This window comes from Salvelinus alpinus, chromosome 18 (assembly GCF_045679555.1).
Source record: "Salvelinus alpinus chromosome 18, SLU_Salpinus.1, whole genome shotgun sequence".
Taxonomy (NCBI): Eukaryota; Metazoa; Chordata; class Actinopteri; order Salmoniformes; family Salmonidae; genus Salvelinus; species Salvelinus alpinus.
The window spans coordinates 12,963,596-12,984,646 of NC_092103.1; the positions used below are offsets into that span (position 1 = coordinate 12,963,596).

At 43.6% G+C, this 21,051-nt stretch overlaps 2 protein-coding genes across 7 annotated transcripts; one reads left to right on the forward strand and one right to left on the reverse strand.

Moving 5' to 3' along the window:
• Positions 1 to 6,399: 6,399 nt before the first annotated feature.
• helq (helicase, POLQ like) lies at positions 6,400 to 15,158 on the reverse strand. Of its 2 annotated transcripts, none has more exons than XR_011668763.1 (18): positions 14,513 to 15,158; positions 13,724 to 14,381; positions 13,367 to 13,545; positions 12,869 to 13,069; positions 12,628 to 12,700; positions 12,440 to 12,537; positions 12,138 to 12,236; positions 11,847 to 11,992; positions 11,487 to 11,726; positions 11,178 to 11,319; positions 10,940 to 11,044; positions 10,427 to 10,634; positions 10,140 to 10,265; positions 9,779 to 9,877; positions 9,161 to 9,334; positions 7,612 to 7,725; positions 7,274 to 7,408; positions 6,400 to 7,100 (listed from the first exon to the last, which is right to left on the reverse strand). XR_011668763.1 is itself a non-coding variant. In XM_071350236.1 (18 exons), the coding sequence occupies exons 1-18, from the start codon at positions 14,693 to 14,695 to the stop codon at positions 7,017 to 7,019; spliced, it is 3,096 nt and encodes a 1,031-aa protein (XP_071206337.1). In that variant the 5' UTR covers positions 14,696 to 15,150; the 3' UTR covers positions 6,400 to 7,016. The 2 variants fall into 2 exon arrangements, 1 of the variants encoding a protein (XP_071206337.1); XM_071350236.1 differs by having other exon boundaries at positions 10,108 to 10,265; positions 14,513 to 15,150.
• Positions 15,159 to 15,271: 113 nt separating this feature from the next.
• Positions 15,272 to 20,787, forward strand: mrps18c (mitochondrial ribosomal protein S18C). Of its 5 annotated transcripts, none has more exons than XM_071350241.1 (7): positions 15,371 to 15,491; positions 17,016 to 17,083; positions 17,323 to 17,381; positions 19,754 to 19,837; positions 19,923 to 19,980; positions 20,063 to 20,122; positions 20,637 to 20,787. In XM_071350241.1, exons 1-7 carry the CDS (start codon positions 15,487 to 15,489, stop codon positions 20,711 to 20,713), a joined length of 411 nt encoding a protein of 136 aa, XP_071206342.1. In that variant the 5' UTR covers positions 15,371 to 15,486; the 3' UTR covers positions 20,714 to 20,787. The 5 variants fall into 5 exon arrangements, with proteins under 5 accessions (XP_071206339.1, XP_071206342.1, XP_071206343.1 ...); XM_071350242.1 differs by having other exon boundaries at positions 15,410 to 15,604; XM_071350239.1 differs by having other exon boundaries at positions 15,433 to 15,868.
• Positions 20,788 to 21,051: the final 264 nt, after the last annotated feature.

Sequence of the window (21,051 nt, forward strand, 5' to 3'; positions counted from 1 at the left end):
ACTCTTAATGATCTGCTATGAAAAGCCAACTGACATTTACTCCTGAGGTGCTGACTTGCTGCACCCTCGACAACTACTGTGATTATTATTATTTGACCATGCTGGTCATTTATGAACATTTGAACATCTTGGCCATGTTCTGTTATAATCTCTACCCGGCACAGCCAGAAGAGGACTGGCCACCCCTCATAGCCTGGTTCCTCTCTAGGTTTCTTCCTAGGTTTTGGCCTTTCTAGGGAGTTTTTCCTAGCCACCGTGCTTCTACACCTGCATTGCTTGCTGTTTGGGGTTTTAGGCTGGGTTTCTGTACAGCACTTTGAGATATCAGCTGATGTAAGAAGGGCTATATAAATAAATTTGATTTGATTTGATAAGGGGACGACGAGCAGAAAAGAGGCAATACGTAATTTTGATTAAGACAATGAGCGAGCTATGACGAATATATCTATCTGTTAAGCATTTTTTAAATGTGCAGTGACAGAATTCAGATTATGGGCCGTTCTTACAGTATTCTTCTTGTACACCAAGTCAGAACCGTAGGGTAAATAAAGGGAGCATATAAGCAGAAAGCTCTTACAATATTCAATGATTACATTTCTCTAAAACACGTTATAGGCTACATGTGCACCACCAAGTCAGAACAGTAGGCAAAATTATGAGAAAAGGGACCAAATTATTAGGGCGAGACACATGTGTTACTACACAACATACACTTAGTATTACTTTCTTAGCTACAGTATACATATCTCCCTGGGATATTACATAATTTATGCAGCAGCATACAATACATTTTTGGACTCACATTGTTGTGCTGTGCTCACTTGAACAGGAAGGTGGCGCTGCAACCCTTCGTGAGCAACATTTTGTCATCAAACTTTGTCATCGAAGTCTGGCATTCTCTGGATTTATGGTGCTTTCAACTCAAGACAAATGGGAACTTTGGGAAAAAATAAGGTCGACTCATGATGATGTCAGTGATCTTCAGGTTGGAGCTCTAGAAAGAGGCCCAAGTTCCCGACTTGCAATTCCGAGTTGGATGACCGTTCAAAACTTATTTTCCCAGTCAGAGTTAATTTTTTCCCCAGAGTTCCCAGTTGTCATTGAACTCACTGAAGTCATATTTCATATTTCCGAGTTTCCAGTTGTTTTGAGCGCAGCAGGTCATGCTGGATTGACAGCATGGCCAATGTTGAATGTTATCCTTTTAAGCTTGGAAAAGAGACCCTTAAACCCAAACTTGGGACCACACACCCACTCCACTGAATACCAGGCTAGTGATTGCTTTGCAATGCCTGCAGTTAGCCACTGATTGCTTCCAAACCACTCATTGTTGAATTTGCTTTTTCCAACTTGTGTAATGTTTATGTCCAATGGCCGATGAGCACTGATACATTTTATTTATAATTTCTCTGCTCTGACGGCAGACCGTCAGAGCAGTTTCTCAAGCAGCTGAAAGAGGCAGCCAGTGGATCTGGATCAAACGGAAGGACCCTTGCTGGGCTATAACTTCATGACCCCCCCACCCCCACCTGAGAACCCAATTCAGATCCCTCCAACTTGAGGAGGGCATATCAGGTATGCGGTCAGCTGTAGGGCTGGCTCAGGGAAGAGGACGCCCCTGCCTTGCATAGTCCCGTGGGAAATCTTAATTGGGCATGGGACACAAGCTAAGGCTTGATCACCCTTTAGCTGGCCACCTTTGATGAGGGTGTTTAGTGATTAAAGGCCGAAACATCCACTGATTCGAAGGCACACTACTGAGGATGTGTCCCAAAATTGACATCTTAACCCAGTCTAAGAAATAAACCTCCCATGCCACTCTCTCAACATCACGGCAAATCTCATGTGAGTGCATACCATCTATTGGCACAATGGACAGTTTTAACATCTCGTCCCGTGTTTTATGATTCTGATTATCTGGACTTGTCCAGTGACTGCTGTGAAAGGACAGCTGACAACATAGGAAAGTCTGTGTGACAGCTTGGAGAGACAGCTGACCGGAGGGAATAGACCCCAATGGGGCTGTAATGGGCTAGCTACCCATGTTGGCAGTCTCCGACGCTGCTTCAGTATGTTGGAGACACCCACTAAGTGCTACTGAAAGTCAACAAAGGAACATACCCCTAGAGCCTGCGAGAGCTGGGGTGCAAGATGGCTCAACGACTGATCACACGGCTACGGACCCAGGAATGGAAACGACTACGAGTAGGAACACAGCACATGAGACAACCATAACAGCAGCAGGACACACACTTCAGGTGTGCAGCTGTGGTTGGAAGAGAGTAACATCGGCAAGGGGGTTAAGGATCCATCAAGGGAGGAAAAGGTGCTTGGTAGAGCAGAGACAGGGACCTCGCATTGACCAGTACTTCTTACGAAGCAGCCAGTCAAATCAGTCGAATGAAGCACAGCGACGGGACGCAAACCAAAGTTCGCAGAGCATCAGCACCCCTGTAACGGAGGAGGATAACACAAGCACAGAAATGCCGGTGGATGAACTCACCCAACCACAGAGACCTCTAAAAGAGGAAAAGGTCAAAGGGCACAGACCGAGTGTGAAGTGGCCCAAAGCTGTTGAAAAGAGAGAGTGGGAAACAATCAACAACGACCTGACAAAAATCTTGGAACAACAGGTAGGAACAGCAGAGAAAAAGATTGAAAGGATGGGAGACATTATCTACCACTACGGAGAAGAGCGCTTTGGAGTAACCGAAAGGAGAAGTGGCAAGACACCACCCGCGCCAGCCAAATCTAGGAGGCAGCAAGAGATCGAGATACTTGTCAGAGAGAGAAGGCAGCTGAGAAAGCAGTGGAAGAAGGCCTCTGATGCAGAGAGAGAAGGTCTCATGCTACTCCAAGCAGACATCAAATGTCGGCTGGCAACCTTGCGAAGAGCGGAAAACTTAAGGAAACTTCGTAGGAAGAAGGAACACTCAAGAACACGGTTCTATAAAAAAAACTTTAAGTTTGTCAAAGACCTCTTTGCAAAGGAAAAGTGCGGAATCCTAAAAACTCCAAAGCCAGAACTGGAAGAACATCTGGAAAAGGTCCACCAGGACACGAAAAGGCATGAGCAGATAATCATCCCACATGACATCCCACCTATTCAACCACCAGAATTCAATCTGGACACTGACCCTCCAAAATGGAAGGAAGTAGAGAACGTTGTCCGACGAGCAAGAGCGGCCTCGGCTCCTGGGCCTAATGGAGTACCATATAAGCTCTACAAGAACGCCCCGGATGTTCTACGCTTTCTTTGGAGACTCATGAGGATAGTGTGGCAGAAGGAAATAATACCAAAGGCATGGCGAAGGGCTGGTGGTGTGCTAATCCCGAAAGAGAAGGATGCGACAGACATCAGTCAATTCCGACCAATCTCCCTTCTCAACGTCGAAGGGAAGATCTTTTTCAGTATAATAGCACAGAGGCTGTCCACTTACCTGGAAAGGAACAAGTACATTGATACATCTGTACAGAAAGCAGGCATTCCTGGTTTCTCTGGTTGCCTGGAACATACTAGTATGATTTGGCACCAGATCCAAACAGCTAAGAAAGACAAGAGAGACCTCTATGTCATCTTCCTCGACCTGGCCAATGCCTTTGGCTCAGTTCCCCATGAACTCCTCTGGGAATCCTTCAACTTTTTCCACGTACCAGAACCCATCACTACACTGGTAAAGGCCTATTTCCAAGACCTGCAATTGTGTTTCACAACACCTGACTTCACAACAACATGGCAGCGCTTGGAAGTGGGCATAATGGCAGGCTGTACAATTTCACCTCTGGCCTTCACTATGGCCATGGAAGTCATCATCAGGGCATCGAGATGGGTGGTCGGCGGTGAGAGAACTAAGGAAGGGCTCCGTCTCCCACCTATCCGAGCATACATGGATGACATGACTACACTGACCACCACTGCAGCATGCACCAGGCGGCTACTTGCAAAACTGCAGGATAACATCAAGTGGGCCCGGATGAAAATCAAGCCAAGCAAATCTCGAAGCATCTCCATAGTCAAGGGACAGCTTAAAGATGTGAGGTTCTGCATTGGAGATGACCCGATACCAACGGTGTCTGAGAAACCCGTCAAGAGCCTGGGTAGATGGTACAACGAAAGCCTCCGAGATAAAGATCAAGTGCAGCAAGTAAGACAGGACATCGCCGACGGACTTGAGAACATCAACAAGACCCTACTGCCTGGGAAGCTCAAGCTTTGGTGCCTACAGTTTGGACTTCTCCCCCGGGTAATGTGGCCACTCACCGTCTATGAGGTCCCAATAACAACAGTGGAGAAGATGGAGCGAACCATTACCTCATACGTGAAGAAATGGCTGGGTGTCCCACGATGCCTGAGTAACATCGGCCTCTATGGCAAAGGGGTCCTTGAACTACCTCTTACAAGTCTAACGGAGGAGTACAAGTGCTCTAAAGTAAGACTTCAGATGACATTGAAGGACTCCAAAGACCAGACCATTAGCAAGGCTGCACCTCCCCTACAAACTGGACGGAAATGGACATCATCCAAGGCTGTGCAGCAAGCAACATCAGCCCTGAGACACCAAGACATTGTGGGGAATATCCAGCATGGAAGAGGAGGCTTTGGCCTGGCAGCAAGCAAACCAACGTTCCATAAGGCAACAACATCTGAACGCAGGAAGCTGGTGGTCGAGGAGGTGCGCAGACAGGAGGAGACTGCAAGAAGTGCAAAGGCTGTCTCTCTTGCTAAACAAGGGCAATGGACGCGGTGGGAAGGCCTGGAGAGGAGAAAGATCAACTGGAGTGAGCTTTGGCAAATGGAGGCAAGCAACATCAGCTTCATCATAAGAGCTGTTTATGATGTGCTTCCATCACCAAAAAACCTACATCAATGGTATGGCGAGGACCCGACCTGCCCCCTCTGCCCAGCTCCAGCAACTCTCAGGCATATAATGACAGGTTGCAAGACCAGCCTCTCACAAGGCCGCTACACCTGGAGACACAATCAGGTCCTCAAGAGCCTGGCTGCAGCACTTGAGACCAAGAGGAGTGCAACCAATTCATTACCTCCAAAAACAAGCAATCCCGTCAAAACAACAACATTCATCCGGGAGGGACAGAAAAGGCCCAAGCATCCTCCTACAAAGCCAGAAACTGGACACCTAGGCATGGCCCGGGACTGGAAGATGCTTGTCGATATTGGCCAGCAACTCATTTTTCCACCTGAGATTGCTTCTACCAACCTTAGGCCAGACATGGTACTCTGGTCCCCTTCACGAAAGGCTGTGTACATCATAGAGCTCACAGTCCCGTGGGAAAACTCTGTTGAAGAGGCCTACGAGCGTAAGAAACTGCGTTACACAGAGTTGGCAGCAGACGCAACTCAGCGTGGCTGGAATGCAAAAGTCTGGCCAGTTGAAGTGGGATACAGAGGATTCGTGGCTTCTTCCACCATCAGGTTGCTGAAAGAACTTGGACTCCATGGACAGGCTCTGCGGCAGACCGTCAGAGCAGTTTCTCAAGCAGCTGAAAGAGGCAGCCAGTGGATCTGGATCAAACGGAAGGACCCTTGCTGGGCTATAACTTCATGACCCCCCACCCCCACCTGAGAACCCAATTCAGATCCCTCCAACTTGAGGAGGGCATATGAGGTATGCGGTCAGCTGTAGGGCTGGCTCAGGGAAGAGGACGCCCCTGCCTTGCATAGTCCCGTGGGAAATCTTAATTGGGCATGGGACACAAGCTAAGGCTTGATCACCCTTTAGCTGGCCACCTTTGATGAGGGTGTTTAGTGATTAAAGGCCGAAACATCCACTGATTCGAAGGCACACTACTGAGGATGTGTCCCAAAATTGACATCTTAACCCAGTCTAAGAAATAAACCTCCCATGCCACTCTGTCAACATCACGGCAAATCTCATGTGAGTGCATACCATCTATTGGCACAATGGACAGTTTTAACATCTCGTCCCGTGTTTTATGATTCTTCATATGACAAGGATTTGCCAGTAGATTGTCAACTTGATTCATGATGACTGCTAGCTAAGATTTTGAAAGTATGATGTTGACATGATCAGTCCAATCAAAGCTACTGTAGATATAACATGATCCACATAATTTTATCTCTGGTCAATGACCTTGAGCCTTCTTGGATGGGCACTTCTAATGTAACTCCATGGCAGCATCCAAGGGGCTTGAATTTTCAAGATATACCCTTAGATTTTGCAGTGAGAAGTAGTGTCCCCATGAGTGACAGAACAGAGCCAATCACAGCAAAACTAGAGAACATTACCAACCCCTACACTCCATATTTGCCGCTGGCTACCCCACCACCACAGAAAGCACTGAAATAGGCTGAAACACCTGCATTTTGGAGCTGCCTTACTCAAGAAAGCAAAAAAAGAGACCATGTTTGTCTGCGGCTATATTAACTCAATTATTATTTAATTTTTTACATTGTTTGCAAACTGATATGTGACATGTATTAATGCCAAAATAACATGCAAAACAGGCTAAATAGGTGGGGCTCAAAACAGGTGGGTCTCTTCCCCACCTGCCCTGAATGACAACTTTCCACTGAACCTGTTGTAGAACTTGCCGCTGCTACTTGAAAAGATTAAACTATAGAAAATAACTTAATTGTAACCTGCTTCTTTATCATAGAACCAAGACAAAGTGAAGGTTATAGATCAATAAGTCAAGAAATTAGGGTTACAATAACTACTTTACTATGTCCCACTACTCACTGATATTGGGCCAAGCATTTGGAAGCCTGTCAAATTATTCACATGCTGTTATATAAGTGACCAATTAAATCACTGAGTGTGAATTCTTTCATGATTTTGATGCTCACAGAAGCATCTTATTCATCTCTATGGGATCAAAAAACAACTTTAAAAAAAAAATGAAGAAATCTTCCACATCCCAAAAATACATTTTATAATATCACTCCGATAAACAATGATACACCACTAAACAATATTAACACACCAAGCTAAATAAAAGTATTCTTCACACAATAAATCCACTGCAGCAACATTTTACAAAGAGAGGAGATCAAGAGGCATCATCAATAAGTCATCCATCTCCTCCTGAAGGGCATCAGCTTTCTCATTCAGCAGCATCTGAAAACAGACGCCACAGGAGGACAATGATCGAACAGAGTACAACTTCTGCAAATGCTCATCACATCTCAATCCAATTTTCTATAACCCTTTTTTGTATTCACTCTATATGGATTTAGGAAGGAAACAACAGCACAATTGTACGTATACTAGGCATTTGACAACAGGCATACTTTTGCCGAAGCAACAATCTGATTGGCTTGCTTCTTGAAGAGGTTCTCCACAGTCTTGGCGAGAACGTTTGGGTCAGCATTGGCCAGATGAGCCAGTGTCTTATATCCAGCATTGTACAGCAGCTTGGCTCTTCTCTGTCAAAAGCAGATAAAAAGGGTTTACAAGCATGCAAAAAACATCTGGAACAATGCCAGAAAACTTTGGCTAGGACAATAACTCTTATGACTGAATACCAAGATGTGGATATGTTTTTATGGACCTTTTGTTGCCAGGTTAGGACATAATCATGATGCTATAATGCCTAAAAAATGAATTGAGATTTTTTTTAAAGTCTGACCTCCATGACTCCTGCTACCTCCATGAGAGGGATGAGCTCGGCCTGGACACAGTAGGTCAGCCTGCGGGTAAGCTCAGTCAGGAGAGCTTTGAAGGGCCAGAACTCTTCCAGCTCCTGATAACACAGAGGGCACAGTGAGATCACTGGGGTCAAAAGAGAAAGAGGGCACAGTGAGATCACTGGGGTCAAAAGAGAAAGAGGGCACAGTGAGATCACTGGGGTCAAACGAGAAAGAGGGCACAGTGAGATCACTGGGGTCAAACGAGAAAGAGGGCACAGTGAGATCACTGGGGTCAAAAGAGAAAGAGGGCACAGTGAGATCACTGGGATCAAAAGAGAAAGCAAAAGAACATACAACTTTAGGAGCTATTCTCAGAAGTGGGCGGCAGGTAGTCTAGACGTTAAGAGCGTGGGGCCAGTAACCGAAAGGTTGCTGGTTCCAATCCCCAAGCCAACTAGGTGAAAAATCTGTCAATGCACCCTTGAGCAAGGCACTTAACCGTTAGTCAGGTAGTCACCGATTTTATTTTCCAATGATTGCACATTGGCCAATAGAACTGATTGCAGTTTACTCGCTCGCCTATGAATTCTCAGATGGCAGCCCGATCTCCGCCCCCTTTTTCTCCGTCTTTTCTTTACGCAAATGACGGGGATTTGGGCCTGTTCCCAGGAAAGCAGTATATCCTTACCGTCGGACTCATTAAAGAAAAATTATAGCAAGACATAAAAACAAACGCAAACAAAACTAACAAAATAGCACAGTTGGTTAGGAGCACGTAAAACGTCAGCCATCCTCTCTGGCTCCATTCTACAATGGCGACTGCTCGTTCTCCGACCGCATGGCACTACAGAGGGTAGAGCGTGCGGCCTAGTACATCACTAGGGCCAAGCTTCCTGCCATCCAGGACCTCTATACCAGGCGATGTCAGAGGATGGCCCTAAAAATGTTCAAACACTCCAGCCACCCTAGTCAAAGACTGTTCTCTCTGCTACCGCACGGCAAGCGGTACCGGAGTGCCAAGTCCAGGTCCAAGAGGCTTCTAAATAGCTTCTACCCCTAAGCCATAAGACTACTGAACATCAAGCAACTCTCGGTTATTATCCATGCATAAGTCACTTTAACAACTCTACCTACATGTACATATTACCTCGATAACCGGTGCCCCCGCACATTGACTCTGTACCGGCACCCCTTGTATATAGCCTCGCTATTGTTATTTTACTGCTGCTCTTTAATTGTTACTTTATTTCTAAATTTTTTATGTATTTTTCTTAAAACTGCATTGTTGGTTAAGGGCTTGTAACTAAGCATTTCACTGTAAGGTCTACAGCTGTTGTATTCGGTGCATGTGACAAATACAATTTGATTTGTAAGTCGGTCTGGATAAGAGTGTCTGCTAAATGACTAAAATGTAAAAATGGAGGACTGAAGTAACAAAGCTTTTGTATTTTCAGGGCACCTCTGTGAAACACTGCTAAGAGTCTAGGATGTGGCTCTGTTTGGACGGGACCCAATAATATCATATATGACATCTATGCTGGTAGCTACCTCGGTGAAGTGCAGCACGCAGGAGCAGAATACTGAGGAAGAGCTGAGTAGTGTCTGGATGAAGCCCCGGCTGAGTTGGAACCGGTCAGCCACACTCCACAGGTCAGTCTCCTTCAGCAGGGACAGTAGTACCAGGGCCAGGTACAGCCGACTCACCACCACCTGGTCAACATTCTGGGGGAACAGAGCAGAGGGGAAGGACCATAGAAGTAGAATTATTCCTACTTCTATGGCAAGGACAGCATAGTACAACAGAATGGCACAGAACTGGCTCACTGCAGTGTTGCTACATTTATTACATGAATGATCAGCTGTAGAGCAGATGTAGAGAGCAGATTTGAATTCACGTCACAAGATATTTAGGGTTCATTATCTTCATGACTTAAATTAGTTAAGTCTGCCTTCCATCTAGGGGTTAAAAGGAGAGAAAAAATCTTTAAAAAAAATCTGGATTAATCTAGAGATGAACATAATGGTTTTTTTAAGCCAACGTACTCAAGTATAAACCCTCATAATACCTCAAGCCAATGATAGTCTCTCAACCTAAGGAACTGTGAAAATATGACACTATTGAGTTAACAGTATTTAAATCATGCCATGCTTCCTCAATACTCTTACCTTCTTGACATTCTGTCCAGCAGCCTTTCTAGCAACAAAACTTTCAGACACACCAACTGCTGCACACATCTTTTGCTCCACAGCTGATAACATTGTGAACTGGAATTGATAAGCAAAACAAACTCTTACACAATAATTGTTGTACTAAATACTGCAGAAGACAAACTATTGCACAAAACAATTTTATATATACAACATGTACTTCATTATTAGATATTTTCATTAAACACATCAGAAATGGATAAAAACTAAATTTTAGGTATTTTATCTACCAATCTACGTTTAATTAATGTAGACAACCAAGAAGCACACAAGGCCTGGGCTCTAACCTGTCTGAAATAGACCATCCAATCAGGCTTACACTGGGAGACCATGTCATAGGGTGTGACCAGGTAGATGAGGTGGAGGAAACTGTTCAGCATCAGGCTCTCCAGGCCTTTAGACAGGTCTCTATACAGGAGGTCACAGTAGGTCAGATCCACTGAGCCTGAGGAGGAGAGGTCAGATACACTAAACACTGTAGTATTGACTCATAGAAAAAAAACATGTCTCTGTAACAGGATTTAAATGGATTACTATGAACAATTTCCTTGTATGGTAATAGAAAAGAAATTAACACCAGTTCTGGCGAGTTTGAGAGTAGTTCACCTTTGTAAGTAGCTCTTCCTAGCTTGGTGACTTGCAGAGTCCCATCTTGTGGCTCCGTGGAAACGGTGACGAGGCCTTTCTCTTTAAGCAGCTCAACACACTCCTGTGTCACCTCCCACAGGCTCCTCTCCAAGCACACCTGTTTCTCCTGGACAGACAGCAACGTGCCACTCATGAAGTCCCTGATCTGCTCTAAGCTGTTCGTGATCTGAAGGGAGACAAAAGAAAACCGTCAAAAACAGTATCATCAATTCATTCATTAATATATTCTTAATTCCATTCCTTTACTACGATTTGTGTGTATTAGGTATATGTTGTGAAATTGTTAGATATTATTTGTTAAATATTACTGCACTGTCAGAGCTAGAAACACAACACCCACAATAACATCTGCTAAACACGTGTATGTGACCAATAACATTTGATAAGACCAAGTTCTTTGCTAAAATGAGACATTTTAAAAAGGGAACTGGATTTTTTTGTAATTCACTTATGGATATTTTTCAGAAGTACATTTAATCCAATAACGGATAGGATGAGACTCAGGACACCCTTTCCGTCACTGTGCATTAGATTGCTTATGCAGATCTCCACTGGTGCGGATACAAGCTTCTTGACCTGAAAATACAAAAGGGTGGACAGGATCAATGCACTAGATGAGTCTGCTACAAAATGTCAGAGCGTGGAAACATAAAGGACCGGATGTCACTACATACATAGGTTTACTGTTATGGTTGTAGCTGTTATTTACCAAGACCTTGTCTTTGTCCTGTAGGATGAGGATGCTCTCTCCATGAGTGTCTATCCCGGCCCGTCCAGCCCTCCCCACCATCTGCTTGTACTGGCTCCTCTTCAGGAAGTCTGCCGCCACGTACGGAGAACGCAGAATCACTCTGGTCCAAACACACAATGATGGATCCAATCAAGTCTACAATAAATGTCACTATCTAACACAGAGATGCAAATTCTGTTGTGACATGTCTCGTGAAAAAAGCTGATCCTTGTCTCCTTAGAAGCAGTAAAGTAGTCGGACAGGTTATGCTTCCTTGCTTTGACTTGCCTCCGAGCAGGTAGGTTGATCCCTGCAGCCAGCGTAGAGGTGCAGGTGAGGAGACAGAGAACCCCTGCAGAGTAGGCCTCCTCCACCAGCTTCCTCTCTTCACTGGTCAACCCACTGTGGTGGTAAGCCAGGCCGTACGGCACCGTCTTCTTGAGCACCGGACACAGGGAGCCGTTCCCACTGCTCCTCAGCTCCTCCAGCAACACAGCCTTCTCTGCCTGCTTGTGCTGGATAAAGTCCCTGGAGAATTCAAGAAGAAGTGGCATGTTGTATCAATCACAATCCACACAATCACAACCACTGGACCGACTGACCATGATTTGGAGTACAGAGAAGAGAAATATAAAGATGTCTTTTTACTCTTTCAGGTACTTGCAGATCATCCCAGCCACGTTCTCACAGTTCTTCTTGGTGGGACAGAAGACAAGGCAAGACTGGCTTGGAATGACCTCAGTCACCAAGGCAACAATATGATCCTGATCGATCTTCTGCATGGCACTGGAGTACTGGAAAACAGAAGAATTAGACAGGTGCTAAGACTTCAAATACAATGTGAGTCAGCCTTCAAAAGCTGACTGCCTGGCACTGGAGTCCAGTATATCTTTAAATATATATAACTGATGGCTCTTCAAATCAAACGGATGATTATACCTTAAAGTTCAGGAGTCGAGAGAACCTGAAGCACTCCTCCTCCTTGGGGTCCACCTCGTATATGCTGTCCTTCAGTTTCACATACTCCTTCAGCTCAACCTGAAACACCATGGCTATCAGTGGCCAACCATCACAGAGACAATGGAGTACACAACACGCAGTCCAGCTTCTATTGGTTTAAGCTTTCAAAGAATACATTGGCGATTTTCATGTTGTATGTGGACTCTCACAAACAAGGAGGCATACCACAGAGGATCAAATAGCATTGCGTAGATCAAACCTATGGTTAGGGAATATCATACCGGTCTGAAGTCATTAGTGTAGTTCTCTGCCTTCAGAAACTTCTGTAGATCTTGGACATTGCCCAGAGTAGCACTCATTCCAATGATCTGAGTTGACTCTGTAAAGAAGGAAATCAGTTTCCCACACATTTTCAAAACATCTTCCTTCACAATGAATATGATGAGAGTAAAATAGCAGTCACACTTACTACTGATATAGAGCACTTTGGCTAGAGTCATCTCAATGATAGCTCCTCTGCTACCATCACCCAACATGTGGAGCTAATAAGAAGAGAAATGGAGTGGCATAAATAATTGGATACTACAGTACAATATAATTGATTCTGTCAAATACACAAGGCATCAACAGATACATTTATTGTGTCTCGTGAGTGGCTATTCTATGTTTTGTAAAGATAACATCTCAGATTTAATAAGATATTTGCATACCTCGTCCACAACCACCAGCCCCACATTGTCCAGTCTGTTGGCCTCTATGAGGGAGTTTACCAGGCCGTGTGCCTTCTCTATAGTGGCAATGTACAGGGACCTCTTGCCCCTTCCCTTCACTGGAGGGAACCTGCCCTTACTGCCAGCATACTCCTCCACCATGAAGTCTAGCTCCAGGCCAAAACTGGCCAACCCTCGAACCTGGGAATGCATTCAAAATACATAGCTCAGATTTGCCATTGACATACAAAAATGTTTACATTTACATTTACATTTAAGTCATTTAGCAGACGCTCTTATCCAGAGCGACTTACAAATTGGAAAGTTCATACATATTCATCCTGGTCCCCCCGTGGGGAATGAACCCACAACCCTGGCGTTGCAAGCGCCATGCTCTACCAACTGAGCCACACAGGACCGTTTAATTATAATCCCTTTGTACAGTTGGATGAAAGAGGAATTATATACATTTCGTAAACAAAACAATGACCACAATACCTTCTCCTGCACTAGAGATACGTAAGGCAGGATGAAAAGGGCATCCCTCTTTCTGCACAGAAGCTCTTTGAGGATAAGAATCTCAGCCACCAAAGTCTTCCCACCACTGGTGGGAAGAGAGTAGATGAGGTTTCTCCTCTGCTGAACTGAGTCCAGGTTTAGACAAGTTTTCTGCCATTCTGAAATATAAGAGAGCATTGTTATTGATGATACTCTAATATGAAGCAGGGCAAGAGCTCAAATTACTCACACTTAGCAAGACAACCAGACACTTTGAAAACATAGCCATGTTAAAGTTGATGCAGAACTAGTGAGGACATGCAATTAGACAGGGAAAAGGAATAGAAATCCATTCACCATATAAATCTTTGATTCCTTTGAGATTGCATATCAGCTCCTTCACTTTGGTGGGAAGACCAAAGAAAGGCCCCCGGTCTGTTGTCGCCATGGAGACAGATTCCATAGCCTGCATGGCAACACTGATCTCCTCTGTAACTACGGCCTCCTTCTGCACTGCAGTCCGGGAGACACTAGAAGGAGTTGCTGCATTAGCCATCATAGCTCTCTTCAGATGATCGGACACGCTCTTCCTTGCCTTGGGGGCGATATGCCTCTCATTTCTATCTTCAGTGCTGACAGACTTCTCAGGATGTCTCATAGGCATGGAGGTTTTGTCCTCATCTGTACAGCAGTTCCTGTCTGCTGTTTGAGGATTTTGTAGAAAAGCGAGTTGTGAGCTTGGCATGTCTAGGAAAGCATCATCCGTGAAGCCCTCCAGGAATGATTCTGTCATTGAGTCATCACATGATTGTTTCGGACAGTTGTCTGTTGAAGACTTCAGTGAGGTGAAGTCAGGGTTCCCAGCAAGCAGAACCACAGGGCATCTGCTGCTGGTTGTATGGTCAATGTCATGCGGTCTCATGTTCTGCCCCACTCTATCAAGCTTTGCCAGGGAAGAGCTGTCACTTACAATACTGTCATAGTCCCCAAATAGGTCCTCAGTGTCACTGCAGTACTGCAAAAAAGCAACGTTAAGAAACAGTAAATGCACTTGTAACTCACTCAATATCATGTTGAAATTACAGTAAAATCATCAGACCACATGAACTGTATAATGCACCATTGTGATATTAGTTAGCTACCCACCTCACTGAACTTTGCATCCATGGATTGGTCCATAGCTCTGGAAAGCTCTATCTGTCCCGTGTTGTCAGGACATTGTCGTCCAGAAGCACTGGTCCTTTTCCTTGCGGGCGTGAGATTACTTATTCGTCTATCCCTGGACCGCTTCCTCGAGGACAGTCGTTTTACTTTGATTTCGGCACTCATTGTCAAACCTGACTCTGTCGGTGAGGTCACTGACGTTAGCCTAAGCAAACACTAGTAGCATTCCAGCTATGTTGGCATGCTAACGAGCTACTAGCTAAGTAACGTTAGTAAATACAATACAATCATGTTGGCTGACAGGGTGAGCTCCTCAATTAATTTGCTACTGAGTCAAATTGGCTGACTGAGTGAGTTGGCTAGCTATCTTGAAAAAAAATAGATAGCTGACGTTAACGTTGGCTAACTTAACGCTAAATGTTAAGTGAGCAAACTCAACAGTCTTTCGTTAGCTGAAAGTAGCTAAATTGACTAGACATGGTTAAAACTTGACTTACTATTAAATCGTCTTTAACAACCGCGAATACAAAATATAAACTAGAGAATACATTTTGAAGAGTAACTAACCGGATACATACAATACAGACGACAATTATGAATTTGTAAACATGAGTCTAACGTATTAGCCAATCAGAGACGAGTAAAGATAGTAACTATAAATTGAGTCGGGTGGAGAACGGAACTTTTTTCCGACCTATTGATACAATCAGTCTAATTGTACCGTAATGTATTTGAATATTAGATTCATTATATTCTATGGAAGTTTTAGATTTGTTATGTGGAAATTGTACAAACTATCACTTCGAAAATACATTCATTTTGGGAGGAACGTTTGATCATGGGCCAACATATAAACGTGAACAGGAAATTACGTCAAATAGACAGAGCTCAATTTTGGCTCTGCAATTGAGATTGTTCAACGTTACTCGCTGGTCGATAGAGGGGTGTGCGCCTCTATGGGGTAATGTTTCGTGTTAATTATTCGCATGTGGAAAGCAATGCCGAGACAAACGGAGGAGGAATGGAGGGGAAAAGAGAGGGAGTAGAGGTCTAAGAGAGTGAGGGAAGAAGAGGGTGAGCTTGAGTCGGAGAAAAATTGCGGGGAAAAGGGAGCTTGCTTGTCAAAGAAGAATGGTAGAAAGTGTAAGCAGAGGGAGCTGAAGACAGGAGTAATTGAAGTGAATTAGGATGAAGTATCTGGAGGTGGTAGGTGCGGTAAAGTTATCGGAGACCGAGGTATGCACCGAGGATCAGGATGAAGAAGAGTCTGACAGTAGGAGTGAAGTTTATGGAAAAAGTGGACTCTTGCCATTCGGTTGACCCATTTGCGGTTTCACGGTGGGTGAAAAGAGTTGGGTCATGTGGAATCGGTGAGGGTAACTTGAAGTGGTCTAGTGATAATTGTTTGTGTTTCTGTTGAGGAAGAATGCGCTCCAAGTAAAACGAATGGGGGTAAGTAAAGTGAAGTGTTTCGATCTCAAGAAAAAAGGCACCAATGAAAGGAGTGATAACTGGGGTAGCAGTAGATATAAACGTTGACTAACTGAGGGCAAATATTCCCGGTGTATGTGATGCTCGTCGTTTAAAGCGACGCAGACAGGGTGGCGAGAGTGGAGAAACAGAAGAGTCATTGTCTGTTCTTTTGAGTTTTGAAGTTCAGTCTTTGCCTGACAAAGTGAAGTTAGGATATATAAATTATCCTGTACGAGCGTATGTGCCGTGTACGTTAAGATGTTACAGGTGTCAAGCTTATGGGCATGTGGCAGCAGTGTGTAGGAGGGAGGGTCCAAGGTGTGAGAAATGTGCAGAAGGGCATGAGACAAAGGAATGTGTAGTATTGGGGGAAAGTAGTGGAATGTGTTAATTGTAGGGGTGCCCATTGTGCTGGGGATCAGACATGTCCCGTGCGAGAGAGGCAGTTTGAGGTTTCCAGGGTTAGAGTAGAGCAGAAGATGTCATCTGCTGAGACAGTGAAGAAAGATGGGTTAAGGGGGGAGGAGTGGTAAGAGTAGTAGAGATATACCAGTACAGAGGGATAGGCCAAAAAGTAAAATATGTTTCAGTAAGATTGGATTTTTTAGCTTTTATAGCAGTGGTTATTAATTATACTGCAGGGTTGGTTCGGGAAGTCTCAGAAAATGGAGGTTGTGGTGGCAGCTGCTGAGAGGTATTTGGGTGTGTAAGAGTTACATGATGTATTAAGTGGTTATGTCCCATCCTTTCAGGGTGATGGCATGAGGTAGGAATAAATACATTTAATTTTTGGAGTAGGGAGGTGTTCATTTTATTTTATATAATTTTGAAACTAGTGAGTATAGTGTTAGATGGTAGGGTATTTATTTAGTACATTATTTTTCAAGTAAAGTATAAGGGAGTTGTACTCCAGTCTAGTAGATGGCGGTAATGCAACAAATTGGATATCAACCGCTGTTAAATCTCATAGAAGAAGATTACGTCAAATAGCTTCCGGATCTTTCCTTCGCAGGTCAAAAATGTTTGCTGTCCGAAGCATTCGATCTTTACAATTTACATTTTCACAACTTGGAGGCACACGTAAGAATGCTGTTCTATGTTTTGAATTAATTGCATTGCTAGTGATACAAGCATGATTATACTGACGTGTATAATCACTAAGATAACCTATTAGCTAAATGGATAGCTAACGTTAGCTAGCGTTAGTTAACCTCTAGCTATGCCATCCATCATTAACTAGCCAACCACATGTCGTCTATTTAGCTGGCCAGAGCAACCTCTTTTGTGTGAGTTAATGTTTGCTTTACTTTTTATCACAGAACAATGTCTCAGAAGTCTGTCAGGCTCGTCTAATGTAGTCAAGAAGAACGATGACATGGTAAGCCATTTTAAAGCCACCTATTAATGTTAGGTAGCTAGCTAATAGCTACCTTTCAAAGAGTGCACTAAGTAAAACGTTATCAATAGACTAAATGGATCCAGGATTACGTTTTTAAATGCAAATAGAACTTGATTTATATGTACCCTTAGTGCTCAGGGATAGCTCTCGAGAACGGTATACCCAGCTTTAGAGACTCACTCCATCTCGCATACAAAACAGCTGGATCAATGAACTACAAAATACCGACGTTCTGTTGTAACGTTTAGGAACATTAGTAATCCTCGCGATGTGGTTTTGTAAACGATTAGAAGTGCATTATCACATCAGCGAGAAATAATCTTTCAATTACAAAATATACACTTGCTCTAGGCAGTTTAGCCATGTTGCATCCTGCAGAATTTTAAATAACACTGGGCAAACCGAGGTATGAAGCTTCGCTCCCCAGCAATGACACTACAGTCGTGGCCAAAAGTTTTGAGAATGACACAAATATTAATTTCCACAAGGTTTGCTGCTTCAGTGTCTTTAGATATTGTTGTCAGATGTTACTATGGAATACTGAAGTATAATTACAAGCATTTCCTAAGTGTCAAAGGCTTTTATTGACAATTACATGAAGTTGACGCAGAGTCAATATTTGCAGTGTTGTCCCTTTTTAAAGACCTCTGAAATCCGCCCTGGCATGCTGTCAATTAACTTCTGGGCCACATCCTGACTGATGGCAGCCTTCTTGCATAATCAATGCTTGGAGTTTGTCATAATTTGTGGGTCTTTGTTTGTCCACCCGCCTCTTGAGGATTGACCACAAGTTCTCAATTGGGATTAAGGTCTGGGGAGTTACCTCGCCATGGACCCAAAATATTGATGTTTTGTTCCCCGTGCCACTTAGTTTTCACTTTTGCCTTATGGCAAGGTACTCCATCATGCTGGAAAAGGCATTGTTCGTCACCAAACTGTTCCTGGATTGTTGGGAGAAGTTGCTCTCGGAGGATGTGTTGGTGCCATTCTTTATTCATGGCTGTGTTCTTAGGCAAAATTGTGAGTGACCCCACTTCCTTGGCTGAGAAGCAACTCCACACATGAATGGTTTCAGGATGCTTTACTGTTGGCATGACACAGGACTGATGGTAGCGCTCACCTTGTCTTCTCCGGACAAGCTTTTTTCCGGATGCCCCAAACAATCGGAAAGGGGATTCATCAGAGAAAATGACTTTACCCCAGTCCTCAGCAGTTCAATCCCTGTACCTTTTGCAGAACATCAGTCTGTCCCTGATGTGTTCCTTGAAGTGGCTTCTTTGCTGCCCTTCTTGACACCAGGCCATCCTCCAAAAGTCTTCACCTCACTGTGCGTGCAGATGCACTCACACCTGCCTGCTGCCATTCCTGCGCAAGCTCTGTACTGGTGGTGCCCCGATCCCGCAACTGAATCAACTTTAGGACACGGTCCTGGCGCTTGCTGGACTTTCTTGGGCGCCCTGAAGCCTTCTTCACAACAATTGAACCGCTCTCCTTGAAGTTCTTGATGATCCGATAAATGGTTGATTTAGGTGCAATCTTACTGGCAGCAATATCCTTGCCTGTGAATCCCATTTTGTGCAAAGCAATGATGACGGCATGTTTCCTTGCAGGTAACCTTGGTTGACAGAGGAAGAACAATGATTCCAAGCACCACCCTACTTTTGAGGCTTCCAGTCTGTTATTCAAACTCAATCAGCATGACAGAGTGATCTCCAGCCTTGTCCTCGTCAACACTCACATTTGTGTTAACGAGAGAATCACTGACATGTCAGCTGGTCCTTTTGTGGCAGGGCTGAAATGCAGTGGAAATGTTTTTTGGGGTTTCAGTTCATTGTCATGGCGAAGAGGGACTTTTCAATTAATTACAATTCATCTGATCACTCTTCATAACATTCTGGAGTATATGCAAATTGCCATCATACAAACTAAGGCAGCAGACTTTGTGAAAATTAATATTTGTCTCAACTTTTGGCCACGACTGTATGGAAGCAACTTTGCTAAACTGCGATCAGTAAGTGTATATTTTGTATTTGAGCAATAAATTATCGCTTCTATGTAAGTAAGTTATAAATGTTTCCAAAACTGTGTCGTGTGAGACTTATTTGCATTTAGATGGCTTTGGCGCTCTGTCTGCACTTTGTGCCTGAGCTAATCATAATGGACATTGAATGACCCACTGTATCCATGCCATGGAGTCATGATAAGGGCTAGCTCAAGGAGTAACATTCCACCACATGTCAAGAGAATTATTACTTTTTTTTAACTTGATTTGAAGCTATATGTCATTTGACTACAAGGTCTATGACAACTACATTTGTTGTATGGATTTACCTAAATGTTTATCTCCCCAGCCTTTACAGATGGAGAATCCATACAAACAACCACAGAAGGGCTGCATTCTCTGTAACATCACAGTGGACTTCAAGAATGTTCAGGTCTGTCATTAGACTGCTGTGATGTGCAAGTATCCAATGTTTATTTATAATATGCCTAATTTTTCTCCAAACTTGATTCCAATAGCTGCTGTCCCAGTTTGTATCCCCACACACAGGAAGAGTTTACGGCAGGCACATAACAGGTGAGAACTTGGTCAGGAAAAGTGCTGAAAATGTACACATCAGAGCAGAGGCTGTCGTGTCAAGGTGTTTATTCTTTTCCAGGTCTATGTGGTAAGAAACAGAGGGAGATCGGCAAAGCCATAAAGAAAGCTCATTCGATGGGTATGCCCTCAAATCACACATTGTATTATTGACTGTACATTGAAAACAATGTCCACAACAAAAAGTTGCAGATATGGATTTATGGGACAGTGAAATTATTTTTACAAAATTGAGTGTAGAGACATTCAGAATGGGATTCTGATGTACTATGAGTTGGTTTGGAGTGTTTTCTTAACATACTTTAGACACATTTTCATAATGCATTGTAGTCAATGGCAAGTGATGGCAATTTTCTCTGTAATGAACTAAAGTTGTGGGATCAACTACAAGCACAGAAAGAGTGAATAACGCCACATGAGAAAATGTGTGAACAATATGATCAAGTCTTCAGCAGCTTTAAACCTCGAGGTTGCTCTGTAATAGTTTCTCTTTGGAAACTTCAATGCGCCATCTATCACTACTGACCAGAGGATTTGTAATAACATTGTACTACAGACTTGTCTGGCTCAAAATGACCATGTTTTGATCATCCAGTCTTTCCTATAATAAATACTGGTAATGTTTTCCTCCACAGGATTCATGTCTGTAACCCACAAGGACCCACATTTTATGAAAGATCCAAATATCTGTGACATCCGGCACTTGGAGTAACTGTCCGCCTGTATTGTGGAGCTAGTCTAGCATAGATACTGTAATTGTGTATTAAAACATTTTTCAATGTGGAAGATTGCTTGTTAGTCACGTCTTTGAGCTGTCATGCTTGGGTTGAGTCATGAGACCAATAATCGTAACTCACTACACATGTGAAAATAATTTAATGCAATTCTGTACAAGTTCAATTACAGCTTGAACTATTTTATATACAGTACCAGTCAAGTTTGGACACCTACTCATTCAAGGGTTTTTCTTTATTTGCACTATTTTCTACATTGTAGAATAATAGTGAAGACATCAACTAGAAATAACACATGGAATCATGTAGTAACAAA

Coding starts and splice junctions, on each gene's coding strand:
- helq (XM_071350236.1), bottom strand. CDS start 14,695: ATGAGTGCCGAAATCAAAGTAAAACGACTGTCCTCGAGGAAGCGGTCC. Junction 13,070..13,366: donor TATCTCTAGTGCAGGAGAAG/GTATTGTGGTCA, acceptor ATGCATTCCCAG/GTTCGAGGGTTGGCCAGTTT. Junction 9,878..10,107: donor GGATGGTCTATTTCAGACAG/GTTAGAGCCCAG, acceptor TATCAATTCCAG/TTCACAATGTTATCAGCTGT.
- mrps18c (XM_071350238.1), top strand. CDS start 15,287: ATGGAAGTTTTAGATTTGTTATGTGGAAATTGTACAAACTATCACTTC. Junction 15,492..17,322: donor GGGGTGTGCGCCTCTATGGG/GTAATGTTTCGT, acceptor TTTTTATCACAG/AACAATGTCTCAGAAGTCTG. Junction 19,838..19,922: donor TGGACTTCAAGAATGTTCAG/GTCTGTCATTAG, acceptor TGATTCCAATAG/CTGCTGTCCCAGTTTGTATC.